General features: G+C 47.6%; 1 protein-coding gene across 10 annotated transcripts in view; it reads left to right on the top strand.

Annotated features, from left to right (window-relative positions):
• Positions 1-27,007, top strand: part of PTPRT (protein tyrosine phosphatase receptor type T) — a gene marked incomplete at both ends in the record, with an annotated part of 1,101,453 nt that overhangs the window by 880,819 nt on the left and 193,627 nt on the right. For 5 of the 10 annotated variants that reach the window (XM_079719326.1, XM_079719324.1, XM_079719322.1 and 2 more), the window contains one exon: positions 10,173-10,229. The exons of the other annotated variants lie outside the window; for them this stretch is intronic. In XM_079719326.1, coding sequence (XP_079575452.1) covers positions 10,173-10,229 — 57 coding nt within the window. The remainder of the gene's footprint in view (positions 1-10,172; positions 10,230-27,007) is intronic. 10 annotated transcript variants of the gene reach the window in all.

The following is a 27,007-nucleotide window of genomic DNA, read 5'->3' as shown; positions in this document are numbered from 1 at the left end:
GCTCGTGGAAGAAATCTGTAAGGTCAAGAGGGAAAAGGCTGAGTAAGAATCTCTTCTCAGATAAAGTTAAGTCTAGGCTAGATCCCCGGGTAGAGTGTAAAGTTCTCCAAAGTTGTTCGGCTTTGAGGCAGGAAACCAGGACTCCTCCCCCATACCAATCAGCCCTTGGCATTTTCCCTTCCCTTCCCCTTCTCCTTCCCCTCAGGAGATCTCTCAGGTAGCTCCAGAGGAAGTGGCGCCTCTGAGCCTTGCACAAGTCTCTGGAGAGAGTCACAGGGGTGAGTCCTTAGCCCCCCACACACGCAGGAGCTGGAGGATGTCACACCAATCTGTAAAGGGGATCTGGGTGTGGCACCAACAGCGTGGACCACAGGGCTCTTATTATATGGAGGATGTTACATCTTCAGGTTGAGGATAGCAAGAAGCTAATGGAATCGCCTCAAGTTCAGGACCTAAAAGAACATTTCAGAAGCCCTTTGCTTGGCAGACTCTAGCTCCGGGAGTCTGCTCAGAGCTATATAGAGAAAACTACAGCCAATGGGTAAATAGACATTAAGTTTTGGTTTGGAAACAGAGAACTCTGATTCAGACTTTGAAGGGAAGGCAGTCAGGGAGAAAAAAAGATCCATTTAAAAGTTAGGTTTTGTTCTTGTAGTTAAAACAGCAACTGTGAGAGAAGGCAAGTAAGAGGGAGGTGGACTTAGACCCATTCAATACTGTTCACTCTCTATTTGGAAGACGAGGGGCGGGCTCGTTGTAGGAACCAGGTTGAAGAGGTGAGCAGAACATGCCTGGGAAAACGGAGCTTGTGAAAACCTGGGGTGGGAGACCTAAACTGCCAAGGTGCTGAAATTTAAGTGAGAGACAACTCTTCCCAGGCAAACTGATCATCCTGTCTGTGGAGGATGCCCAGGGTTGCATTGGCTGAAAGAGGTACCCAGTATCTCAATTCATGCCCTTCTGGCTGGGTCAGAGCAGGCCATGGGGGAAATGGAACTGAACACAGAGGCTCAGTTCTGGAACCAGATGGGTCCGTTCCCCTTCCAGAAGCCGTGTGCAGTTCCATCCAAGCCCTCCTGCCTACACATTCTCCTACCTAATTCTTCCCCGCCACCTTCCATGCACTCGTTCACTTTGCTACTTTCTCCTGCCCACAGGCCCTGCCTCCACCAGACTTGGCTGCATGATCTGGCCCCTTCCTACCCTCCAGCTTCATCCAGGCTTCTATCCTCTTATTCACTGCACTCCAGCACACTGCTCTTTCAGGCTCCTTCCAGCCTCAGGACTGTTGCCGAAATATCGGCTTCCCTGTGCACCGATGCCAAACAGAAATACGGAGACAGAGATTTTGGAGGAAGAGGGAGATGGCTTTATTGTTCTGCCAGGCAGAAGGGAAGACACAGCAGGCTAGCGCCTCAAGAACTGTGTGTGTCCCCGCACCCCCAAACGGAGAAGATTTTATATGTGGGGCTGGCAGTCCAGGGTATATGATAAGGATCAAAGTAGTGAAGGTCTTGGATTCTTCTTCCTGCATTATTTCAAAACAGTCACAACTGGCATCAGGCAGCCAGGTAATTGAGTCCGTTTGTCTCTGGGTTATCGGCCTGCAAACTTTTTTCTGAAATGCAAATGCCACAAGGGGTGATTTGCTACAAGGGAGTGCAGGATGTAATTCACATAGTGTTAAAGAGTAATAGGTTAGCTTTCTGAAGTACAAATCTAGTTACAGACACTACAGATTAGTAACAGTTAAAAACTAGGAGTGATGAACTCTTTCAGGCCATGTTATGTTTCTTCTCTAGCCTGTCCACTGTTCCCTTTACTTTCCTTGTTCTCAGGAGAGGGAAAACTTTATTTCTATTTTTGCTGCAGTAAGACCTTTCCTCATCCTGCCCCCTTTGCCTGAAATTATCTGGCTTAACAGATGTACATCTTTCAGATTGCAGCTTCAATCCAGCCTCCTCAGAAAGACCATCCTGACCTCCAGTCTAATGTGTATCCCCAACGTTTTCCATTCTCATTATACCCTGTACTTTTTTTCATAGCATTCATCATGACTTATAAATATATATTTTTTTGTTGGCTTACATATTGAATGTCTGTCTCCCAGCTAGATTCTAAGTGAAGTAAGTGAAAGGATTGTGCCTATTTTGAGCCATGTTGTGTCCCCAGATCCTAGCAAACATTAGTGCTCAATAATATATTTTGAATGAACAAATGGATAAATGAATGGACTGATCACTCAATTAATCAATCAATTAATGTATGGATCAATGGCTAGATGGCTGGCTGGCTGGCTGGCTGGATGAGGTCTTCCATGACCTCATTTTTTCAAATACAAGCTACTTGTCAAAATGTTCTCTTGGGAACTTCCCTGGTGGTGCAGTGGTTAAGAATCCACCTGCCAATGCAGGGGACACGGGTTCGAGCCCTGGTCTGGGAAGATCCCACATGCTGCAGAGCAACTAAGCCCGTGTGCCACAACTACTGAAGCCTGCGTGCTCTAGGGCCCGCGTGTGGCAACTACTGAGCCCACATGTTGCAACTACTGAAGCCCATGCGCCTGTGCTCCTCAACAAGAGAAGCCACTGCAGTGAGAAGCCCGCGCACCGCAACAAAGACCCAATGCGGCCAAAAAAAATTTTTTTAATGTCCTCTTGGAAGGTAGGAATAAAAGTGGTAGAGGCAGGGATTAGCTACATGATCTACAATCCCCACTAACAAAAAGACCAGCCAGGCTCCGCTTGATTGCCTGTTGTGACAGGGACCTCACTACTCCCCCAGGGAGGTCGTCCCACCATTGGACACTTCAGTTGAAGGAAACCTCAACATCAGGGGTCCAAATTGGCTCCCTATTATTTCTGCCATTCAGTCTTTGGGGCCACATGAACCTGCCTTTTCTCCTTCCAGAAAATAAAATTTGCCTCCTCGGCCTTGTTCCCCCCACCCCAGTTGGGGTCAATCAGGGCCTTGCTTGTCTATTGTCTTCCCATTGGAACCTCTCTGGCCGCCTGCAGGCAGCCTTACTCCCATCTTTGGTGCCAGCCGGCAAGGGAACACAGCTGGCTCTGCAGACTCCCGCTGGGTGTGCCCAAGTGGCAGTTGGAAAAATCAGCTTTGATTTGATTTGCAAACTGAGCCCAGTCATTGAGACAAAATAAATCCGGAAACCCATAAAGCCATTTGCAGAGTTGCTTTGCAGAAGTAAGTCACAGTTTTAATCCAGTAAACACTCTCTAAGGATCCCATTAAAACAACCCCCTCAGAGTAGGTGCTGAAAGCTGAACTCCAGAATAATGAAGCATGAGATAAGATAAGGGGCCAGTGTCACCCATAGTCCCGTGCTGCCTGGTGGTATTGATGGACTAAAACTACTGTCTCGGGTAACAAGAGGGTGGGTAATAGTCTTTTGTAAATGTGGCTTCTTTTTATAATGGCTAAGCCTGAGGTAAATTTCATCCAGCATTTTCTCTCCTCTCTTCCTAATGGATTCTGACCCCTGCAGGGACAATAAATAGCCATTCTCCAGTGAGATGCCCTCATTTCACAGATGCTAAGACTGGGGCCCAGAAGGGGAGTGATGTGTCTGTATGTGTTCCTGGCTTTTTTAGTTACAAGAATAACCTGCCGCAGGTTATGTGAGAAGCCAAGCAAGATGTAGGAATTGTCTGCTATCAGATAAGAAATGCCCGCTGCCTGCCCTCTCTGCTTCCACTGATCCACTTCTATATGGAAGGTTCTGTCTTGTATAAAGCTTCCTCGAGAGATTACCTGGAATAATGGGAAATCAGAGACACCTGGTTTCAAATCCCACATCCAAAATTTCGCTGTTTAACCTTGAACAAGTCACAACCTCTAGGCGTCCATCCCATCCCTTTTAGGCCTAAGATCATTAGTTCTTTCCCCTGTTAATTTGGGATAATGCACATAAAAGGTCAAGAACATCATAGATGATACAGCTTGCACGTCCTTTCTTCCTTCTTCTGGGTCTTGTCTTATATGAGACCTGGAGACCCAGGTCTTCTAAGCACATGTCCTCTCTCGGCTCTTCCCCAAGGAATAAAGCCAAAGCCTGGACTGTAGTTGCTTCTCATACAGTTGTACAAACCAGGCATTTATCAGATGGACTCAGGCTAGATTCAAAGTGCAGAAACTGAGAGGGGACAGGAATGACGCTGGCCTTGGCTCTTAGCATTTATCCTCTTCATCTACAGGCCACTGTGTTTAGATGAGCTCCTACACAGCAATAATATATTTGCATTGACTGGGTATAAGATTTTGCTCATGCACTTGCTAACCTTTGACTATGGCACTTTTCCCCGTCTCATCATCTGCCCAGCAATTTCAGGAGGGATCCAGAATCACAGGGTGCTCAAATCTAGCTATGGCAGCTGGAAGTAGGGGCTATAATGAAGGATCACTTGTGAGAGGCTAGGCTATAGTGAGCAAGTCTGTTGGAAAACTCTTGGTTATTGTTCGGTCCTTAGAAGTCCTACCAGACTTTCAGAGGAGAAAGCCCAGGTGTGTGTTTTAGGGTTAGGGCAGGGGAGTGCTATACTCCTCTCTAGCCAAGCCCCATGAGATGAATTTTCCATGCTTGGGGTTCTCAGAATTACTTGAGTGTAACAAGGTCTCTTTGTCCCTTGGGCCTCTTTGCTCTCACCCAGCGTCTTCTAGACCCTAAAATGCCAACGGAATAATGTGGATTTCCTTGAAGGTTATGTGACAAGATGGAATAAGAGGATTATATCATGAGTGTACTGTAAAAGAGCCTAAAGAAGACCTTTAAATATCCCAACCCTTTAACATTTTTCTTGCTACAACAGCTGGAACATCTCTCTAGTCTTCTCTGTCCTCGCCCTACTCTCTAGATTTGCTCCGGCCACCACCCCGTAACACACACGTGCACACCTTCTCCACACCCCACTCAGGAAGACAAAGCTGGTACAACAGAGTCCAGAAAACAAAAGCCAAGACCAATACTTGTCCTTCAAGCATATCCCTGGGGAGTCCTATTTCATCCCTCTAAACTAGAAATGAGAATTATCTACTTAAGACCTGAGACACCCAAGTGGACTTTAGCTCAGATCTGATATCCCAAAGTCATTGCATCTTATGAAGGGAATAGTAGGCCTTTTAAAATCAGGGGTCAAGGAAAGGGAGAAAACGTGGGTAGGCTGGAGCCAAGGGATAGAAATAAAAAGCATAAAGCTCCATTGGAGCTTTCTCTGATGGGGTTTCAATGTAGTGTTGGGAGTGTTAGCAAAAATTAACCACCTATTGTGTGCAAGTCATAAGGCTGTGTGTTCACATGAGTCTACAATGCAATGATAGCAGTAAAGCCTGGCATTTATTATGCACTAAATAGATAGTGGTCATCATTATTACCCTTACTTAAGAAATGAAGCAGTGTAAGCTCAGATGGGTTAAATAAAGAGCTTAAGGTCCCTCAGAATTGTCACTCAGATCTAACTCCAAAGCTCATGGCATTTCCATGGCACCGTTTTGAATCTTGTCAGTACCACAGACTGGGTGAGATTCTATGAGCCACTGTCAGGATCCTCTGTCTGCTATTTGTTAACCGCTTCCCACCCCTCTTTTCCAGTAACAGCTGATAATAGAACCTTTAGGGTGTGATGATGGGTCTTTGGCCTGTCTTCAGCAGTATTCAAGCTAAGTCCTGGGATTGGGAGCATAAGGTGAGGTACCTCAAGGAGCCCTCAGCTTTACTTCCACAATGTATTGAAGCTAATAAATCAAGAAATTAATTTGTCTTCAAGGTTATCTGATCCAGGGCCATCTTTAGCCTCTCAGCATCTCTTTGCATTCAACCTTCATTGCTTTGGAAGGGAAAAAAAACAGAAAGCAAGTCTGAAGCGCTCAGTATTCAGACCTCCTTCTTCTTTGCATGGTCCCAATGTTTTTGCTAATGGCTGTCATATATACATATGAACAAGCTCTGGAAGCTGTGAAGAGAGAAGGATCATGAATCCTCCAGTAAAAAAGCCACATTGTAGGCAGACCAGATGACAGAGGAGAAAGCAAGGGACTTCATCTTTTGTTCTGCTGGATTAGTCAGGATAAGCTAGGCTTTGCTGCAACAACAAATTAATACCTAAATCGCAGTAGTTCAATGCCACAAAGGTTTCTTTGTTGTTATGCCATCTAGAATATAAGTGGCCTCAAAGGACCCCATAGCAGGGGAGAAAGAAGTATGGAAGTAGTAACCTGGATCTTAAATACTTCACTTGGAAATAACTCATGTGACTTCCACTTACATGACCTTGATGAGACTAGAATTCCTCCATATGCCTTAAGGAGAGATGGGCCAGGCACCAGTAAACACCAGTTATCTCTAGCACTAAATATATGAGTCCTTTTCCTATTTCTATTTCCTTTGTGTCCTGCTGAGACCCATGATCCATCACTTAACTTCTGCTACTCCACCCACTGGGAAGACTTCTCCCCATCCCAGCACCTGTCCAGATACACCTCTGTTCCTACCCCTCATAGCTGAGCATTCCTGCTAAACAGTTGTAGCCATAAATTGTAGGGTTGGGAGGCTCCTCTGGGCCTCCCAACCAAACTAAGGCTTTAACTCTTTTTCATTTAATCCTCGAAAGAACTTCATGAGATACTTAACTGTTATCCCCATTTTATAAGTAGAGAAATTGAAACTCCAAAATGTGTGTAATTTTCCAAGTGACACAGCTAGTAAATGAAAAATACTAAACTAGAATTTCATTTATCCATTTAGTTTTGAGTGCAACTTAATATTGATATGTGGTCCCTCGTCTCCTAGAGGTTAAGAAGTTTGTCTTTGGATTTGGACAGTCTTTGACTCCAGGCTAGAGAATGTACTTAACTGCTCTGTGTCTCAGTTTCCCCACCTATGAAACAATGACAATAACACCACTTACTTCACGGGGCTAATTAAGAATTTAATGAGCGAATGCACATCAAGTATTTAGTGCCTGGCTAATAATAAGCACTCAATAAATAGTAAATAGTGGGAGAGCCAAGCAAGAGTCCTTATATCAATACACTATGATAAGGGCTATGATGAAGGTAAATTCAGGATGCTGTGGAAGCACAGAGAAGAGAAACATAAGTCAATTTAGGGTGTACCTTCTCAGGTATGTGGTCACTGAGACCAAGTTTTGAAAGAAGAGTGACAATTATCATATTGAACAAGGTTGGAGAGTAAGACAGGGAGGTCTTCTGAGCTGAGGAATTTGCACATGCAGATCACTGGAGGCAAGAGAGGTGGCCACTGAACTTGAATGGGACAGGGTTCCTTTGAACCATGGCTAGAATGCCAGTGTGACCACAAGAGGCTGGGAGGGATCAGAGGTGAGGCTGGAGTGGTAAGAAAGGCCAGGACACTGAGGACTCTGCATTAGCCCCATGGCTTATAGAGAAGCAATGATTGTCCTGAGACAGTGCGAGCCCTTGGAGGTGCTTAGCAGGCTGCCTTTGTCATGAGGGCTACCCTAATTACAGCTTAGACCCTGGACCAGAGAACGGAGACTGAGGCAAGGATAAGGCTGGAGCAGGGCAGAACAGGTAGGAGGCTGCTGAAAGAGGCCACATGGGAGTCTGAGTCACCTCTTCTCTCAGCCTTCTATTTCTTTTTCTGACATATCAGGCCAACAGTCTTTGTCTTGCCTACCTCAAAAGGTTGGGGGCAAATTTTTTTTTTTTTTTGAAGATGTTGGGGGTAGGAGTTTATTAATTAATTTATTTATTTTGGCTGTGCTGGGTCTTCGTTTCTGTGCGAGGGCTTTCTCTAGTTGTGGCAAGCGGGGGCCACTCTTCATCGCGGTGCGCGGGCTTCTCACTATCGCGGCCTCTCGTTGCGGAGCACAGGCTCCAGACGCGCAGGCTCAGTAGTTGTGGCTCACGGGCCTAGCCGCTCCGCGGCATGTGGGATCCTCCTAGACCAGGGCTCGAACCCGTGTCCCCTGCATTGGCAGGCAGATTCTCAACCACTGCGCCACCAGGGAAGCCCCTGGGGGCAAATTTAATAAAAACATGCGCTTAGAACAGGGGTTGGCAAACTTTTCTGTGAAGTGCCAGATAGTGACGTTTAGTTTTTCAGGCCATATGGCCTGTGTCACTACTTCTCCACTTTGTCATGGTAGCACAAAAGCAGCCATAGATAATGCATGTAAAGCGAGTATGGCTGTGTCCCAATAAAAATTTATTTATGGACACCGGAATTTGAATTTTATATACTTTTCATGTGTCACAAAATATTACTCTTCTTTTTTATTTTTTTTCCCAGCCATTAAAAAGTGTAAAAACCATCTTCACCAGTGGGCACACAGAAAACAGTGGGTGGCCAGATTGGGCCTACCAGCTATAGTAGTTTTCTATAAAACTAGAACGTGGTTTGGAAATGGTGAAGTTCCCCATACCTTTGAGGGAGGAGGAGTATGATTACTGTTGACTGGTGGTTTCACAGCTGTTGGTAAAGCTTTTGCCATTTGTGTGAATTTTTGAAATTATGTATTTCCTGTTTATCAGTTGGTCTGGGATGTCCTACCCCTCTCTCCATTTTGTATAAGGACTTTATACAATTTTGTTGATGAATCACTAGAGGAACATGCAGCCTTTGACGGGGCCTAGGACACCTTCCTGCTTTTTGATTCAGTTTCGAGAGGCAAGTAGTGGGTTCAAAAGGACAGATCATCGAAGTCATACAAACCAGGATCTGAATACTGCCTCTGCCAGTCACAGTTCTGTGACCTGAGCAAGTTATATCAATGTTCTGATTCATCCTTCCTTCATTCATTTATTCAACAGATACACCCTGAGTACCTACTGTGCCAGCTCCAGCACAGTGCCACAGCAGGACACTAGTAAATGACGAGTAAATGACAGTGACTGATTTCAAGGAGACTCAGAATTGCGGGGGTGGCGGCCACTTAAAATACAGTGAGGTTATTGCTTGGAGAAGGGAAGACCAGGGTGTTCTGGGAAGACAGAAGGGCTTCTGACCCATGTATGCTGGGTCTCCCAGAGCGGAGGATCTCTGAACCAACACCTGGAGGATGAACAGTCGTCATCCAGGTGAAGAGGCAGGAAGTGGGTATTTCCACACCAAGTGACCAGCCTAGGTAAGGCCTGCCGACAAGAAGGTGGGCCGGGGGGCGGGGTTGATGAGGGAAAGGAGTTTATTGTGCTGGGGGCAAAGCACAGACTGCGGTGGTGGGAGTGGAGAGAGGCTGGAGGGGCAGGCAGGGAACTCATCACTGACGGTCTGTGAACTGGGTTAAGGAGGTTGAAGTTGACCTGGAGCACAGCAGGGTCACTGATGCGTTTCGACTGAAGGATGGAGAATGGACTGAAGGGGTCAGGACTGGAGGTGGGAGGACCAGCAGGGGCTGCTTCAGTAACCCAAGCGAAACAGGAGGACGGCTTGAATGGAGTGGAGATGAAATTGGAGAGAAGGGGGCAGCTTCAGTACCTTTTCTGGAGTAGAATTAAGAAGGCGTGCCGGGCTTCCCTGGTGGCTCAGTGGTTGAGAGTCCGCCTGCCGATGCAGGGGACATGGGTTCGTGCCCCGGTCCGGGAAGACCCCACATGCCGCGGAGCGGCTGGGCCCGTGAGCCATGGCCGCTGGGCCTGCACGTCCGGAGCCTGTGCTCCGCAACGGGAGAGGCCACAGCAGTGAGAGGCCCGCGTACCGCAAAAAAAAAAAATAAAGAAGGCATGCCAAGTGATCAGAAGTGGGAGGTCAGTGAAAAGGAGGTAAAGGACGGCTCCCAGGCTTGTAGACGGCGTGGCTACACGGATGGTGGCGCCATTTACTAAGAAAGGGAAGACGGGGAGAAGATGTCTGGGTGGAAAGGCGATGGGTTCGTTTATAATAATACTGACCTTTCTGGGTTGTTCTAAGTCTTAGAAACATTGTATGTGAAGTACCTGGCAGAGTCCCTGGCATGTCGTGGGTGCTTGATAAATGGTGACTCTTATTCTTATTTCATTTAAAAAAATCTATTTCAGGCCCTGTTTTGTTAGATCATGATGTTCTTTTGCTGGTTAGTGTGAGCTCTTCAGAGCCACAAGAATTGCAGTTTTATTCACCGTACTGCACGTGTTCATGTGTGTTTCTTTCTCTCCTTCTCTTCTGCATGCTGCCTGGGGACTGGCTTCCTTGTGGTCAGCACCAATGGGCAGCGCCCAGGTGACCCCGGGGACTCCACTCTGCCTCCTCACCACAGGTGATCACCAGAGCCCTGGGCAGGGGGGAGGGGAGTGAGAGCAGCCTGTGCTCAGTGGTCCCTGCAGGCCAGGTGCACCCAAGAGGAACTGGCAGTCCCTCCATCCCACCCACACATCCACCCACCCCCCCAGCCATCCCTCCACCCCCCGCATCCTTCCATCCCTCCCTCCCTCCCTCCCTCTATCCATCCATCCATCTATTCATCCATTCACCCATTCTACTACTGCATACAAAGTACCTACTATGTGCCAGGCACTGCTCTAAGCGTTGAGATATATAGTGATGAGCAAAAGAAAACCTATTCCTATACCTTTAGGGGAGGGGAAAGAGCCATTAGTCCAAAAAAAAAAAAAAAACTACACAAATAAATGGACAACTGCAACTCTGAGTCACGCTACAAAGAAGAGATGTGTGATGTTCAAAATAAACCAACAAACATACCTGGAGCTCAGGGAATGATTCCCAGGGGAAGTGACAGCTGAGCTGTGGTCTGAGGTTGGGGGAAAATTGACCTACCTTATCTGTGCTTAGATCTGGCCATGACACCCCCACCGTCTGCCATTCGTCTTGGACAGGTCACTTCAGTATGATGATCCCCACCTCTCGTATCTGTTAAGTAAGAGTAATAATGCTTCCCTCTTAGGGAGCACCGTTTTCTTACAGACTTTGCACATGCAGAGTCTTCTGCAGCTGTATCCTGAGATGAAACAAGTTAATGAATATGAAAAAGGATGCTATGGGAACACCCAGTCTAAATAAATAGTGTAGGTATTTATTTGAAGCAAATACCAGCCCCTTCCCTGTAGCACACTGTATTTCAATCTCATTTCATATAAACTTCCGCTGCTCTTCAAAGATTGGGATGCAGAATCCATCAGAGGCTGATGTCCATCATGGAGCCCCAGAGACAGAAGAGACCCTGCTGACATAGAGATCTCTACTGCGGGGGTCCTTCCTGGTCAGTGGAGGTTTCTTAGAGATTTCAGATCTTTAACTGGCACCTCTCTCAAAGTTCTTGCTCAGACAGCGGCCTCCTCTCTGCTAGTCCCTGACTGGTCAGTGTGTCATGGTGGGAAAGGGTGACATGAGTCCAGCCATCCAGGACCTCCTGGTCCACTTCTGTTCACTCCCTTTCCCAGACTCAGAAACTTCACTGCTCATGATTGTCTTAGGCTGGGTTTCCCAGACACAGAGCCTGAGATGGGGATTCTTGTGCAAATTATTCACTGATGAGTATTCTCAGAAGAAAGAAAGTGAGGGAGATGGGATAGGGCCGTCGAAGAAGCCAAGGGAGGGTGTGGAGACTGTGTCAGCTGAGCCCACGGGGGCTCTGGAGTGTGGACTCTATCACTGGGGTGTCCCCACTTTGAGGCAGGGGGGCCAGCATTTGTGCCGCTGTGTCAGTTCAGCCATTGCCCGTGTCCTGGCGAGGCGACTTCACTTTGCCTTATGGCAGTTCTGCAGGGAAGGAGGTGGCTGTGAGCTTTTAGCAGCCAGCACCCCACCCCCCCACCCCAGCTGGAGGTGAGCGCACCAGCCCAGGAAAGGAGATCTGAGCAGAGCCTTCACAGCATTCACGACAGCCAAGTTCTGTGCCCGCCTTTGTGCCTGCCATCAAGCCCCATAGCCCAGCATGTCACCATCAACACCCTAGGAATGTCATCTCAGCCACTCCCTAGTTATATGACCTCAAGTAAGTTGCACAGCCTTTGTTTCACCTGCAAAATGAATCATCACACCTACTGCAGAGTCATACCCAAGATTTCATTAGGTGACCCCAGAGAGTTCCCTGCTCTCCAGGCCTTCATCAAATGTCAGACTCCTACCCCATCCCATCAAAGGCCCCCAGCCTCACTCTCACCCCAAAGGAGATGGCAGTTGCGGACGGACGCACGGTGACATTGAGAAGAGAGTGGTTCCTACCACATGCCCACACCCAGTGTACCAAGGAAACAGTGCTTCTCTGGAGGGTGCAAGCAGCTCCCTTCCTGCTGGGCCATTGTTTTCCGGGCTCTCTTCAAGTCCGCAGTCCTGTAATGTTTTCTTTAAACAGAGTCAATCCCATATCAGGCACATTTGTTTTACCTCTTGCCTTCTGAGGCATCTGAACGCTCCCTCTCTGACAGGTTTATTTCATTGTGTTGCATTATTTCCACGCCTTTCTCAGCCTCATTTGATGGGTGAGGTGCCCGCGAGTATTTCGAGCAGGCTGTCCCTTTCCAAGGGCGTTTTTGTTAATGTTCGTCCCCTGGTAGCAATAAAGGCTGATGTGAATAATAACCACCCGGGTCTGAGTAATGGAGACATTAGACTGTGAATACAAGCAGCCTCTTCTCATCAGCACCAACTCAGAGGACTGTGGAAGCCAGTTGTGGAGCAAGGGGGCAGGCTGGCTTTCAGAGTGAGTGGAGGCTGAGTGCAAGTCTCAGCTCGGCCACTTATTTGCAAGTCATTGCTCTAGTGTGGGCTTCATTCTCTTCATCAGGAGAAGCAAGGTTACCAACACCCCTGGCCATCGTTAACGGTGAGAACTGTGTGTGATAATTCCGACTAGTTCTTCAGGTCTTCCTGACTTACTGGCTTTTCCTTCAAGGAATTTACGCTCTTGGGTAGGGTTTCTCAACCTCAGCACTAGTGACATTTGGGGACAGATAAGTCTTAGTTGTGGGAGGCTGTCCTATGCATTGTAGGATGTTTAGCAAATCCCTAAACCCATTAGATGCCAGGAGCACTTGATTCCCCAACTAGGACAGCAAGTACATCTCCTGACACAGCCAGATATCCTCTGGGGGGCAAAAGCACCCCCTGTTGAAAACCTCCAGAGTTGCACTGTGTTCAGTACATATAGCATCTCAGCCATGTATGTATTTTGAAATTTTATAGTCACATTAAAGTAAAAAGTAACAGGTGAGATTCATTTTAATAAATTTTATTTAACCCAATGTCTACAAAATATTATCATTTTAACATGTAATCAATATTTTAAAATTACTAATGAAAGATATGTTGCATTATTTTTTTTTAGCACTAAGTCTTTGAAATCTGGTGTGAATTTTATACTTACAGCACTTTGCAATTCACATTCTACATTTTAAACAGTTAATAATGAAGTATTATCCTAAAAAGATAAACATTGTGTTTAACAAAATATACTTTACAGTGTTCCCATGTTAAAATTTAAATTAGTGGAGATAAATTTTAAAATTCAATTCCTCCTTCACACTAGACGCATTTCAAGTACTCAGTGACCACATGTGGCTTAGTGGCTATCATCTTGGACAGCGCAGATGTAGAGGTAATTAGGAATTTAGGATTAGCAGATACAAACTACTGTATATAAAACAGATAAACAACAAGGTCCTACTATATAGCATAGAGGACTATATTCAGTATCTTGTAATGACCTATAATGGAAAAGAATCTGAAAAAAGAATATATATATATTGATATAAAACTGAATCACTTTGCTCTACACCAGAAACTAACACAACATTGTAAGTCAACTATGCTTCAATTTTTAAAAATTAAAAAAACCCAGGCTTCCCTGGTGGCGCAGTGGTTGAGAATCCGCCTGCCGATGCAGGGGACGCGGGTTCGTGCCCCGGTCCGGGAAGATCCCACATGCCGCAGAGCGGCTGGGCCTGTGAGCCATGGCTGCTGAGCCTGCGCGTCCGGAGCCTGTGCTCCGCAATGGGAGAGGCCACAACAGTGAGAGGCCCGCGTACTGAAAAGAAAAAAAAAAATTTTTAAAACCCAACAAAATGGCTTGACCATCTGTGAGCCTAGTTGGTAGACAGAAACGTAGATGCACAGAGTGCAGAGGGTCAGTAAATGTCCAGTTCTTTTTATTCCATTTAGACACACCCCCAGGCAACATTCAACAATATCTGGAAATGTATTTGGTTGTCACAACTGGGTATGAGGTGTTACTGGCATGTAGTGGGTAGAGGCCAGGGATGCTTCCATCGAAAAAAATAAGGTAAAACCTCTTATGGTCAGGGTTGCGTGTTTTTCTGTAGTGGGATGACTTGAGGCTGCAGTGAACAGATGACTAGTTATTTAACATTTCAGCTGAAGGACCAGGTGGACCCCAGACCCACCATCACTGAAAGAGTGCTTTTCTAGCCCCTGCAGTAGCTTGGCCAGGCCTCCAGGGGGCGCTCTGGGAGACTGAGCCCAGTAGGAGACTGGCAGCCCCCAATTTGGAGGCTAGAATGGATGCACCGAAAGTCAGCCAGGAAGCCCTGCTCTGGTCTGAACCCGCAGGCTGGCCCATAGTCACTGCCTTGCCCATGCTGAGTGCCCATTGTCCATTCTCCCTGGGGAGGAGGGTTTTGGGACAAGCCCTCATGTGGAGCCCAAACTCTGTTCCTTAAAACTGGGGAACGTTGGCAAATCACTCAGCCTTTCTGAGCCTTGGTTTCCTTATCTATGATGTAGTAAGGATGAGTCCCTGCCCTGCCAGGCTCAGTCATGACCAGGGTCAGCAGACAAAGTAGATGCATTTCCAGCAGGGCTCCTGGCTTGAGAGGGTGCCAGGTACAACTCCACTCTATCATTCCCTCCTTTGCACTTCATGTTAAAACTCTCTATTGTTATTTTCCTGGCAATTCTTTAAATCAAGGCCTTGCCACAGTGACAGGATTCAGGCCATAATATGCTCTCTGGGACTGCTTTGCAGCTAACTGCCTCTAAAGCAACTTTCCCAGGGATGTCTTGTAAATCTTGGATCCAGGTAGAAAGAGTTTGAGCCTTTGGGGCAAGGCTGTGTGGCTGAGAGCAGATGGGGAAGTAGCACGGCAGCCTTAGGGAAGGCCCAGCAGGATGCCTGGTGCCCCTGGCAGGCTTGGACATCCTGGGGAGTGAGCGACCCTCCCAGGGAGGTTCTGCCCTCTGGCAGGGGTTGATGGATGGTGTGAGAAGAGGAGCTAGAGGCAGGAGGACCAGATGAAGCTCTCTGGAAAAGACTTAAACCTGTACACCCACCATGATGGGGCTGTGCTTGGCGGAGAGAAGTGGAAGACAGGCAGTGGGAGGACAGCCTGCCAGGCTGGCTGGAGAGAGGTGGCAGCTCTGGGGGACAGTGGCACCAGGGGTGTTCAACATGATGATGAAAAGAACAATAAAATAGTAAATATGTGTTACATCCTTCTTACATCCCGTGGAATGTGCTGAGGGTTTCATATTATTAATGTACTGAAACTTCTCAACAACTCTACCATGTAGGGTACCATTAGCATTCTCATTTTATAGATAAGGAAACTGTATTTTATAGATAAGAAATCTGAGGCTCTGGTGACTGAAAATCACACAACTCGGAAATGATGAAACAGGATTTGAACCTAGGTCTCTGGAAAGTCTATAATCTTACCCGCTATGCTCTATACCCATGGCCAATATTAGTGAGCACCCATTACATGCCTGGGACTGAGAACTACCATGATCCAGGACTGTGCCTCAAAAACTGTATCATATACTAGCTGTGGGACTTTGAGCCTCAGAGAGATTACACAGTTTGCCCCATTTCCTTGTCTGAAATATGGGGACACTAATAATTGCTAGTTGTTGAGAGGAATACGTGAGAAATAAACTTTAAGTGCTTAGACTTGTGCTGTCATTATTATCCTAAACCCATTTTACAGGTGAGGAAACTGAGGTCCAGAGAGGAGGGAAGCAGAGAATCTGGCTAGTGGTGACATTCAGGCAGGTGGCTGGGCCAGAACTATGGCCCAGCCTGAGAATCACAGAGGATGGGGGTGAGAGGTAAGAACCCACCAGAGCCCCAGGCCTGAGGCACCTAAAGTGCCAAGCAGGATTCACAAACCAGGGCTCATTAGGGAATTGGGACATACAAGGTGGGAGGCTGGACACAGCAGCGCAGCAACCCCAGCTGCAGAGATGGCCCAAAGCAAGGGCAGGATGGAGAGTGAGGCAGCACAATGCTGAAGTCCCTTAGACCTGGGCATCCTCCAGTTCCCCTTGACGGAGGCTTCAGTTGGTCCCAGAGTACAGTCCGGGGCTGCACCTGCAGAATAGGGGCGGAATACCTGAAGAACAGCTGGAGGTCAGGGAGGCAGGTGGCGATCAGGAGCCAGGTGGTCACCGCAGAACCTCCTCAGCTTTTCCATTTGGCTGCTCAAGTGGCTGCAGGCAGACTCTATGAAGCAGGGAAGGAGTCGAGTCCTCAGTCAAGTGTACCAGAGTGTCACCTTTGTCAATAGTCTTACAGCAGGTGTTCACAGCCTGACAGACACCAGGGTCTTGGAACATCATTCTGACTGCCAGCTTCTGCTACCGCTCTCCCAATGGACTCAAAAGACAATGCAGAAGAGGAAGGCATCTTGCTGGGATGCCCTATCCCCTGTGGAGTGTTCTCCTGTAGCATGGGAATGTCTGTGCTTCCTATAAAGCAAGCATCCAAGCAAGGAGCATATAGGAGACTGAGGCTCTCGCTACACCTTTTTCTCTCTTGGGATATTCTCCTTAGACCAAGGAGAAATCAGTCTCCAGTCTGCTATCCAAACTGCCATTAAATTCAGCTTCAGAAACCCAGCGTCATCCTTGACCTCTCTCTCCCCATCTTTAATTTTCAGTTAGTCGTCAGGTCTGTCCGATATCGCCTCCGAAATCTCTCTTGCACCTCTCCCTTCTTGCTCACTGCCGCGACTCATGTTTGAGATTCATAAAGTCTCCATCAGATTAGTGTAACAGCTTCCAAAGCGGTCTCCCTATCATCACGCTGGTCCTTTCCGACGTACGCGCCACAGAAGACAAGCGATCACCCCGAAATAAGAGTCTGATCCTGATGAAGATGCTCCCAAGACTCCCTTTGTGCTCGGGGACAGTTAGCCTGAATCAAAAGCCCTTCACTCTCTAGTCGCTGACCCCTCCTCATCTCCCCACCTGTATCTCCTCCTTGGTGCCTGGTGCCACACTCACACTGGTTACGTACATAGGACCTGCCTTATCACACTCTGCTCCCTTTGCTGGATGATCTCCCCGCATGGTCTGCCTTACTCACCCCCTGGAATCAAATTCAGACAGCGTGATCTCTGCAAAGCCTTCCCATATCCCCACTGTCTCAGGCTGCACCTAAAGAAGATGGTCAACCGGCCAGGCCAGTGGGCACTGAGGACACCCCCACCTCAGCCCTGAGTGGGCTTCCTCTCCAACAGGGCATGCATTCTCATTACAGGCTCTTGTCTTGGAACTGTCTGGTTTCTGTCACCTTTTTCCCTCTGCCCAGCACGTATATAGTAGTCATTTACCTGGCCCCATGCACGCGTGGCCTAATAAATGAGCAGGTAGAGTGTGTGCCAGGCATGGCATACCACCCCACCCTACCTTCGGCCTCCACCCTGTGATGCTTCAAACCCCCCATCTACCATTTTGTTAGGTTTATTGTGAGTCACTGAGCACTGGTTTTCAGTCCAGTATTTGAACTCCATGCAGCCCCATCTGCCCAGCTTCCTAGAGACTGATTCTCTGGAGTCTTTGAATAGGATTCCCCCAAATCCACTGGTCCAACCCTGCTGAGCCCAGTACCCAGCCTGGACCCGCATGGTGCTGACCCAGGAGAGGTCACGCTGGGGACAGGAATCGTGGGTGTCCCAGAGAGACCTGTCCCCAGACGCTGTGTCCATGCGAGTGAGAACCGACCCTGCAGACATTCCGGACCTCAGCTTTTTCCCTCTATCATCTGCTAATAGCAGAGCTGCTTTTCTATCCATCCTTTGGGGAGGGGGGTAGATCACCTTTTAGTACAGAACACGGTGATTCAGTGTTTCTACTTTCAAAAGTCAAGGGGCAAAGGCTGGAAGAAAGAAAACATGTTCATGGTGGATTTGGCTGGAATCTCAGCAATCGATGCGGCTCCCACTGCTGGTTTTATTACCCTCGCTCAGCTGCGTTGCACTAATCTGAATTCTGTGCTGCGTGTTCTCTCTGATCCTGCTCATGCCTTCGCTAATCCCTGCTATAGATTTCTCTCTCTCCCTCCCACAAGGCTTCTCTCCTTTCCAGGCACCCTGAGACTTACTGTAAGCTGCATATTCCAGACGTATGATCTGGGCAGAGCTGCCCCGGCTGGTCAAATCTTCTCTTCCCCTCCCCATTCCTGCCCCTTTGTGGCAGGTACCATGGTCACCCCTTAGGGGATCACTTTGGCCGAAATCAGTTGGAATGAATTGGATTATGTTTCTGAGTAGGAGCCTTAGGGACACCTTGGCCCCTGGTACATCCCGCTGTGCTGTTCAGACAAATAAAGCCAGGACCTACTGTCCTTCCAGAAGCCTCCTGTTCCGCTCAGCCCATGAGCAAGCAGGAGTTTCCCATCCCTCTTACTGTGTGCTCTCCGTTTGACCCCATTCGTGTTTGAATTTACTTAGTGAAATGCTAAGACCTCCCTCCCATTTGGAGCCCCTTCCCAGGCTGCTTGAATCATGACTCAGCATAATCTGGGATTATGGGTTGAATTGTGTCCCTCACAAAAGGTGTGTTGAAGGAGAACCAACCCCCAGTTCCTGTGAAGGTGATTTTATTTAGAAAGAAGGTCTTTGCAGATATAATTAGTTAAGATGAAGTCATGAAGGTGGACCCAAATCCAATATGACTGGTGTCCTTACAAGAAAAGGAAAACATCAGGTGAAGACAGACACACACAAGGAGAACCTATGTGACGACAGAGGCGGAGACTGGAGTGATGCATCTACAGGCCAAGGAGTGCCAAGGGTTGCCAGCAGATGCCAGCAGCTAGGAGAGGCGAGGAAAGATTCTACCCAGCCTCAGAGGGAGCATGGCCCTGCTGACACTTTGATTTCAAACTTCCAGACTCTAAATTTCTGTTGTTTAAGCCACCCAGGTTGTGGTAATTTATTACAACCCTAGGAAACTAATACACTTGGAAATGAGCTTGGAAATCCTGAGCATCAGGCAGCAGGCGGAGGTCCACCTTCCAGAGCCGTGCCTTTACAGCAAACAGACCTCGAGGCGGCCAAGACCAAGAGCCAACATCCCAGAGAATCCCTGTGGCCCCCCTGCCCCCGCTGTGGGGTCTCCGAGTTGGCTGGACTCTGCAGTTGCCTCTCAGCGGGGCTCCCATGTGGCCCTGACCCTCCCCTCTGATCTGCCTCCTGCATTTCAATAGCTTTATAGCATCTGCTGCTGGTCACGCCCTTGGCCTCTGCCTCACCAACCAGGCTGTTTCCCATTGTCCTGGCATCATTTGACCTGTAGGCCATCCCCGGTAGGCTTTTGTGCTGCCTCTACACTGACTGAGCCTGTGAAGGCTTCCCTTGTTCCACAGCTGCCCAGGACTGCTCTGAACTCCGCAGGAAGAATTAACAATCCATTCAGTGTGACCATTTGCTCTCTCTCAGCGGCTGCCAGAGAAAGTCTAAAGGGACTATCACTTTGCCGCCGGGCCTCCGAAAGAGTGTGTGTTCTCTCTCACATCTGCTCTTCAGACTAAATCCTTAATCCCCAGCGCAGGCCCTGGGTGCCCCTCACTCCCGCAGCTAAGCAACTTTGAGCCCCCTGGGCTCCAGGCTCAACACACAAGTTCTGCAAGCAGGGAGCCGGCACTGTCGGCCCTGAACTGACTTGGCCTCTCCATCCTCATCCATGGGGCAGGCTTATTCTGGATCACAGGGAGCCAGGGTGGGGAAGGGAGGGAGGAGGCCACTGGGTGGTCCACAGTGTGTCCCACACCACTGATGCCATATGGAAATCAAGCTTGTAGTCTAGTTTAGTCTGAGCAGAGTCATACACTCCCTTTGCTGTACAGACCTCACACGGAACTTTGATGTTCAGCTTGCACACTTGTCTCCGCCACCATATAGTGAGTTCTCAGACAGCAGGGTGGTCTCCTAATCACCTTGCATGCTCAGCACCTGGCTGTACCCACATTATCATTATAATCATTATAATCCCAGCACCACTCACATCAGGCAATAGCTAGGGCTTTTCCCCTGTGGCCAAGGGTTGAATGGGTGCTAATGAGGCCAAGGGAATGGGTGTAGTCCATTTGGAGGTCACGTAGCTTTGCCCACGTCCGTGGCTGTGGGCAAAGTTTTATTTCTGGCCAAGTCCAAGCATAGCTCTAAGCATACGTTGACCCTTCACCATGGGTGCAGACTGACCAACAGATGTGCCTAAACCTCAGCCACAGGCTGGCTCCTGATCACTCCTTCAGATTTCACTCCAACTTCAGCCACATCCCAGTCTTTAACCCTAACTGTGGCCTGACACCTAAGCCAGTTTACGAAGTAAACCCACCTCTGGCTTCTTAGAAGGGTTCCCCCCAACACTAGCCAGAGCTTACGGTCCTAGTCTGGCCACAAGCTAGGGTCCAACACTCATGCTCCAGGCCTCCCCTGGGCACAAGAGGGAGCAGCTGTGACCAAGTAGGCTTCTCAGCCCACGGATAGTGAAGGCCTTGAAAGGACGTGCCTTCCAAGGGATGTGTCAGTAATGACAACAGCTGGCATCAGCCGGGCATGACTGCTCTTAAATACGTCTATTATGCTAAATTCCAAATGCATGAAAAATTCTTAGAATAAAGGAGTTTGCTTGCACCCAGAAGAGATGCACCACTAGGATCTCATATGGCCACTTTCCTACTGTCTGTAACATGACTTAGTTAGAATTTGACCTACACAGAGCATTTGCTATGTAAAACAAGGTCCAGCTGGAAACACAGATCCGGGAGATGCAGGGAACCAAGCAGAATCAGAATTTGAGGAACAATTTATTTGACTGGCCGGAGTGCAGTGAATGTGAATAGCATTAAAGCTAGTCCCATCCACAGGGTGCTAACCTCCATTGAAGACTGAGAAAAAGGGGCAACTCTGTCAGCAGTATTTAGCAGTTTTAGTTGTATAGGTCGTGATGAGGTCAATTCCAACCTCTTAGGACTGGCTAGGTAATGTTGCGGGAGTCTGGGATATTAGAAATCTGTATCTACTTTACACTTAACTCAGTACTTGTTAAATGGTCTTCCCCAGCAAGGGTAAAGCTATCTTTGAAGAACCTGAGTCTCTGTAGTGTTTTCTAGCTACTTGACATTGATTTTAAGTTAAATCTTGGCTAAAAGCAATTACTGTCATATGATGAATTGAGGCAATTTATTTATTACTTGAGAAACATCCTAGGTGATGTCACTTGGAAGAATGATGGAATTATCCTTCTCAAGTCATCCATTATCAACCAGATCTAGTGAGGGAGGCACTGTTCTGAGGTGTCAGGGATGTAGTCAACAATTTTTAAAAATTAGTCATCATGAGATCAAAGAAAGAGTTTTGGAAATAAAGCAGAAAACAGTCGCCTAAACTTGAGCTTGCTTGTTTGTCTCCCTGTGGGATTATATGGGATGCCTTGATTGCTAAATATCAAGAAAGGTATTACAGAGAAAGCCCAGAGATTAATAATAAAACTAAACTCAATGTATGAAGGGCTTGGAGATGGTGGTTGATGTACAAGGAAAGTGAAAAGGATGAGGAAACTTAAGTTAAAAAGGTCAAGTTTAAATATCATTTGAGCAAAGTCTGTATAATTTGGCCCATATAACAAGATTCACATGACATGTTCATCAATCCCTTAGGTATTAGAATGTGATATATTGGTGGGAGGGCATGAGGAGAGATAATCTTCAAGAAAAGCAGGTATGAAATAGAACTGCATGATACAGCAGGTGGCAAACTCAGCAGGTACAGACGTAAATACAAAGACGCCTTAATCTGGCTGATCAAGGTAAGATTCTAGATCCCCTAAGGATGCCCTAAAGAACCAGTCTGATTCTTTCTTCCAGATTTTTGAGGAAAGACAACCAGATTTCTTTGTTGAACAATCCCTTCCCCTATTTATTGAAGAAGTGGCAGAATAGTATAGTGGTTTAAAGAGAATAAACTCTGTACCAGACTGCTGGGGTTCAAACCCCATCTCTGCCACTTGCTTCTGTTATTTAGTCTCTATGAGCCTCAGTCTCTCCATCTCTGAAATGGGTATAATTATAGAACCTGCTTTGTAGGGTTGTAGTGAGGATTAAAAGGGATAGCATATGGGAAGGGCTTAACATGGCAGCCTGGCTTGTAGTAAAATCTCCAAATGTGTTTAAACTCTATTATTAATAATATGGCTGTTTCACATGCGGTCAGGTATCCTGACTCTGCTGTTGCCATCTTCTGGATACAATTTAACACCTGGCTGTCCTGAAAGCCAGTCACAGTTTCGGCAGCTTAGGCTTGATTTTGTTGCAGTGAAGACACAGTACTGGACATTCCTCCTGATTTACAAGTCCAGACACCTCTCAAAAGTGGCAGTGAGGTGCACCTAGCATCATGTGTTCATAGGAAGCTCATGCTGGCCCTTGGCCCATTTGGCCTCACATCCATCACTTGCTTTCCCTCTGCGGTGCAGGTAACCCCCGTAGGCTGTGTTTCCTGGGCCCCATGTCAACTGGTGTCTGGGTGTGGCCAATAGGAGACAGGAATTGTAGCCTGAGAGGAAGGAGAAGCCTCTCTCTTGACCTCAGACCCCTTCTTTGGCAGTGACCGTGTCTCCTCTGTGGCTCCAGTTCTCCCATAGGTCTACTGGAGTTCCAGCTTCTGTGGGGTGGCCCCGACCTCTAGGCTGTGTTGAACCTTTGTCTCTCTAGTCTGGGCTGGGTAACGGCTCCTGAGGTTGCTACCCACTGGGTTGCCTCACCGTCCTCTCCTGAACCCTGGGTACCAGTTCTCTAGTAAATTTGCTCCATTTTAAATGTTTAGAACAGTTTCCCTTTTTCTGGTTGGATGCTGACTGATGTGGAGCCTGAGCTGCTAGTAATGGAGTCCCTCCTTTAGTAAATGGTAAGGAAAAAAATCTGATTTAATCATCCAGTCTATATTTTTTCCTGTATCAACATCACACTTCCTTGTATGAAATATATGGAATCTACATTTTTCCATTAAAAAAAAAAAGGTCAACAACAGCATTTGTTTCTCCCCAGGCTTCTTGCACCCCTCCTGTTCGCTATAGTTTCAGTCCTCAAAGACTGCCAAAGTCGTTCATGATCACAATTACAAATGCCCTCAATGCCTTGGGATGCAATTTGTAAAGTCTGGAGGCTTGAATCTAATGAAGTATCCAGATGCTTTCCTACCAACTTCTTTCCTATCTTGGACTTCAATTCCATCTTAAAAATAGCCTACCATTCTGAGAATTCACTTCCAGGAAAAGCAAGAAGGGATATGATGCATACCTGACTTTAGAAGAGCCAGAGACTTGCCCAGCTTCCTTCTCTTCTCCCTGGTGCCTCCTCATGGCAAGACTCCCCAATAATCAGAGATACCTGCAATGTTCAAAACCTTCACTGGGGGCTTCCCTGGTGGTGCAGTGGTTGAGAGTCCACCTGCCGACGCAGGGGACGCGGGTTCGTGCCCCGGTCCAGGAAGATCCCACATGCCGTGGAGCGGCTGGGCCCGTGAGCCATGGCCACTGAGCCGCTGTGCTCCGCAACGGGAGAGGCCACAACAGTGAGAGGCCCGCGTACCGCAAAAAAAAAAAAAACCTTCACTGGCATAGAGGTAGCAGCTCAGAGTCAGGATTTCAGAGGTTTTCTCTACTGGGTGCCAGACGCATGTAAAGCCAAAGTAAAGACGGAAAAACTCTTCAACAAAAGAAATCATTAAATAGATGGGCGTAAACTGCCAGCACAGTAGATGTGGGGATAAATGCCCTTGGATAGCTAAGAGGCAACTGTGTGTTTGAAAGACTGTAGCTTTTAGGAATTGTGTCCCCGAGAGCCAACTTCCTTTCTTTGTCATCAGCAATGATCACCAGCATGGGTTATGCGGCCGCTGGGATTTGCTTGGTTTTAACAGTTACAATTAGATGTTCTTTATCTGCAACTTCTATTTTTGCTCCGTTATCTTTACAGGGGAAATTCTCTGAAGTAACGCTATAGAATTAGGGTTGTAGCCAGTGAGAATACTTTGAGGAAGAATTATTAATCCCTTGTTGCCAAATTATGTTATTGCTGCCATTAAGGCATCCAGACGGAAGCCTGATACCGGCCTTGCCTATAGGAGGAAAGACAAGTGCATCACTCTGGGGTCTCTGCCTGCCTTCATCCTAAAGTTTGGGTGAACCTGGGCAGCAGGTTGCCAGGAGGCAGCACCCACGGTGCACCCGCATTTGACAGACACAAGAAACCCTGCTACCACCTGGAACCAGTTCTAAGGTCGTGCCATCATGACGCCACATATGTGAGCAGATTCTCAGAGTTTATTAAGCGTTTTTACCTCCGTTTTTACATTGGATCCCTAGGAAAGCCCTGTGAACGTGTCATTTACTCCCTATTGTACAAATGAGGATATCATATCACATTGTGGTTAACAGCTTTGATCAAGGTCACACAGCTAGTTAGGGGTGGAGTCTGGGTGCAAGCTCATATATTTCTAATTTGAAACCCATTGCTTTTGACCAATCTCATACAACCATAGCATCTCATCATCAAAAGGGGTATAAGAGGTCACGTAGTCCCTTCTGCTTGCTGGGGAGCACAGTGAGTGCCCAGACAGTGCATTTCATTGTTGTTGACACATTCTCCTGCCATTGTGGGTAACTTGGGGGTTTGGGGGGTAGAGCCCCACTGGAGTCCCATGGATCTAAGGATGACAGGGAGAATTTCTCTCACTCACAGCATGGGTATCACTGTAATAAAGGGATGCTGGGCTGAGGTGGAAGGTGGGGTCAGTAAGCAGAGAAGAGAGGTCAGCATCTCATGAAAGTGAGGCATTGAAGGCTTGGTTAAGCATCCAGGAAGCCCAGAAGGTAAGAACAGGTGGAGACAGAGTGGGCAGTCTGAAATAGGACTTGGAAACCACGACTGGTTTCGTGCTGCTCGTGACATCATAACGCTGTATCAAAAAGGGCTGGGCTTTAGCCTCATCTGGGTGGCATTTCCTCATTAAAACCTTTCCTTGTGTTGGCCCCTAATCTACCCTTGTCACTCCTACCGGTTTGTATTAGCTCTGCTCTTTACAATTAAAGGGACCAAACCTATTCCGTCTTCCACAATGGCCTTTCAACACTTTTAAGGCAAGAATTCAGTCTCATATGAATCTTCCCTTCTCTAGGCCAAAAAAATTCCCGATTCTGACTGCCACTCCTCCAAAGTCAATGATGTCTGGATTTTCATGTGCACCAGAATCACCTAGAGACCTTGTAAAATGCAGGAGCTGATTCAGCAGATCTGGTGTGGAGACCGAGAGTCTGCATTTGTAATAAGTTCCCAGATGATGTTGATGCTTCTGGTCATTGGACCACACTTTGAGTGGCAAGCCTCTTGGCCTGTCTTCACCCTGAAGGTCCTCTCAGGGGTTGGAGTCCACACATGAACAAGCCTCACCAGAGTGGTCTGACTAGTGCAGAGAAGAACAGAGAAGCATTGTCCTTACTGGGTCTCAGAAGTCCCTGGGGAATATAAACTGGGATGGTTGTCTGGTACCATAGGAGGAGGCTGGGGGTTGAGGGGGGAACATGGTACCTGGGCCCCCATATATTGAGGAAGAGAGGCAGGCTTCAACAGACTAAGAGCCCTGCCTTGGATGCCAGGTTTCCATATGCAGCAGTCGATAGGTAGCACCTGGAAAGCCAGATGTGCACTCTGGGCTGGAGCTAGGAGGGGACTAGATTCCAAGCCACCGTAGCTTTCATGCCAAGAGTCAAGGGCAGGGGGCAGCAGCAGCTGCTTTGAGAGAACTGTCTTAACCTTTGGGAGTACTCAGAGCATGGAAGGCACAGCTGGCTGGGGTATAAGGCTGGGCATGCAACCTCGTGTTGGAAACAGCAGTCTCCTGTCAGTACAGACTGAGTTCACAAGATTATTTTTGATGACTGCATCACACAGGGGACTCGGGTAGAGCCTTGAAGCTACTCCAAATGGATAAATGTACCACCTGGTGCCTACTCGCTAATTCTGATTTATTTGGACTGTTCTTAGGTTGGCTCCCAGTGGAGGGCAGAGATGAAGAGGAAGCATGCAAATCCCCCCCTTTCTCTCCATTCTCAGACTTCTAGTTCCTGCTTAGTAGACAGAAGTCGCCCAGGGCCAGAGACAGAGCTTTTTAGGGACCGGGGACTGACACTATGTTTAACTCTCATGAAAAGGGTGGGTTTAGGGCAAGAGTAATGCAGTTACCATATTACTAATGGGCTTCCAGACCCCTTGGATTTCCAGTCAGGTGGCCAACTCTCTAGGTGGACCCAGGGCTGGCATTTCCTTAACAGTAGCTCCATCAAGGACAGTTCATTGTAATGATAAGTGGGTGAGCCTTGCACACAGAATCCCAGCTCACCAGTTATATGGCTTTGGACAAGTCACTTTACCCATTTGTGAAGTTTCCTAATCTAAATAAAAGGAAAAATAAAACTAGCATCTTCGGTGTCAAGTTTTGTGAGGATTAAATGACTTCATATATGAAAAGGGCTTATTAGCACATTTTTTGGCACTCAGTAATGCATTGATACGTTTAGGCTAAATTTTAAAAAGTAGTAGTAATTGAGCTTCTGTTTGATGAGGTGCTCATCAGGTGCTGCCTGAAAGAGCTGGTTGCATTGCTAGGAGGCCCCATCATTAGCGAGCCCTGATGTGCTTCCCTGTAAGTCCTGTTGAAGGTTCTCATCTGCACTTACGACACGAGCCCCATGGACAAGCTCCTGACTCTGCAGCGGGAGCAAGACTAGCCCATCTGTCTCTGCCCCTCTCTTCTTCCTCTCCGACGTAGGAGCCACACG

The sequence above is a fragment of the Hyperoodon ampullatus genome, assembly GCF_949752795.1.
Source record: "Hyperoodon ampullatus genome assembly, chromosome: 14".
NCBI classification, from domain to species: domain Eukaryota; kingdom Metazoa; phylum Chordata; class Mammalia; order Artiodactyla; family Ziphiidae; genus Hyperoodon; species Hyperoodon ampullatus.
The sequence above is the reverse complement of the archived record's forward strand: the minus strand, read 5'-3'. Positions and strand labels throughout refer to the sequence as shown.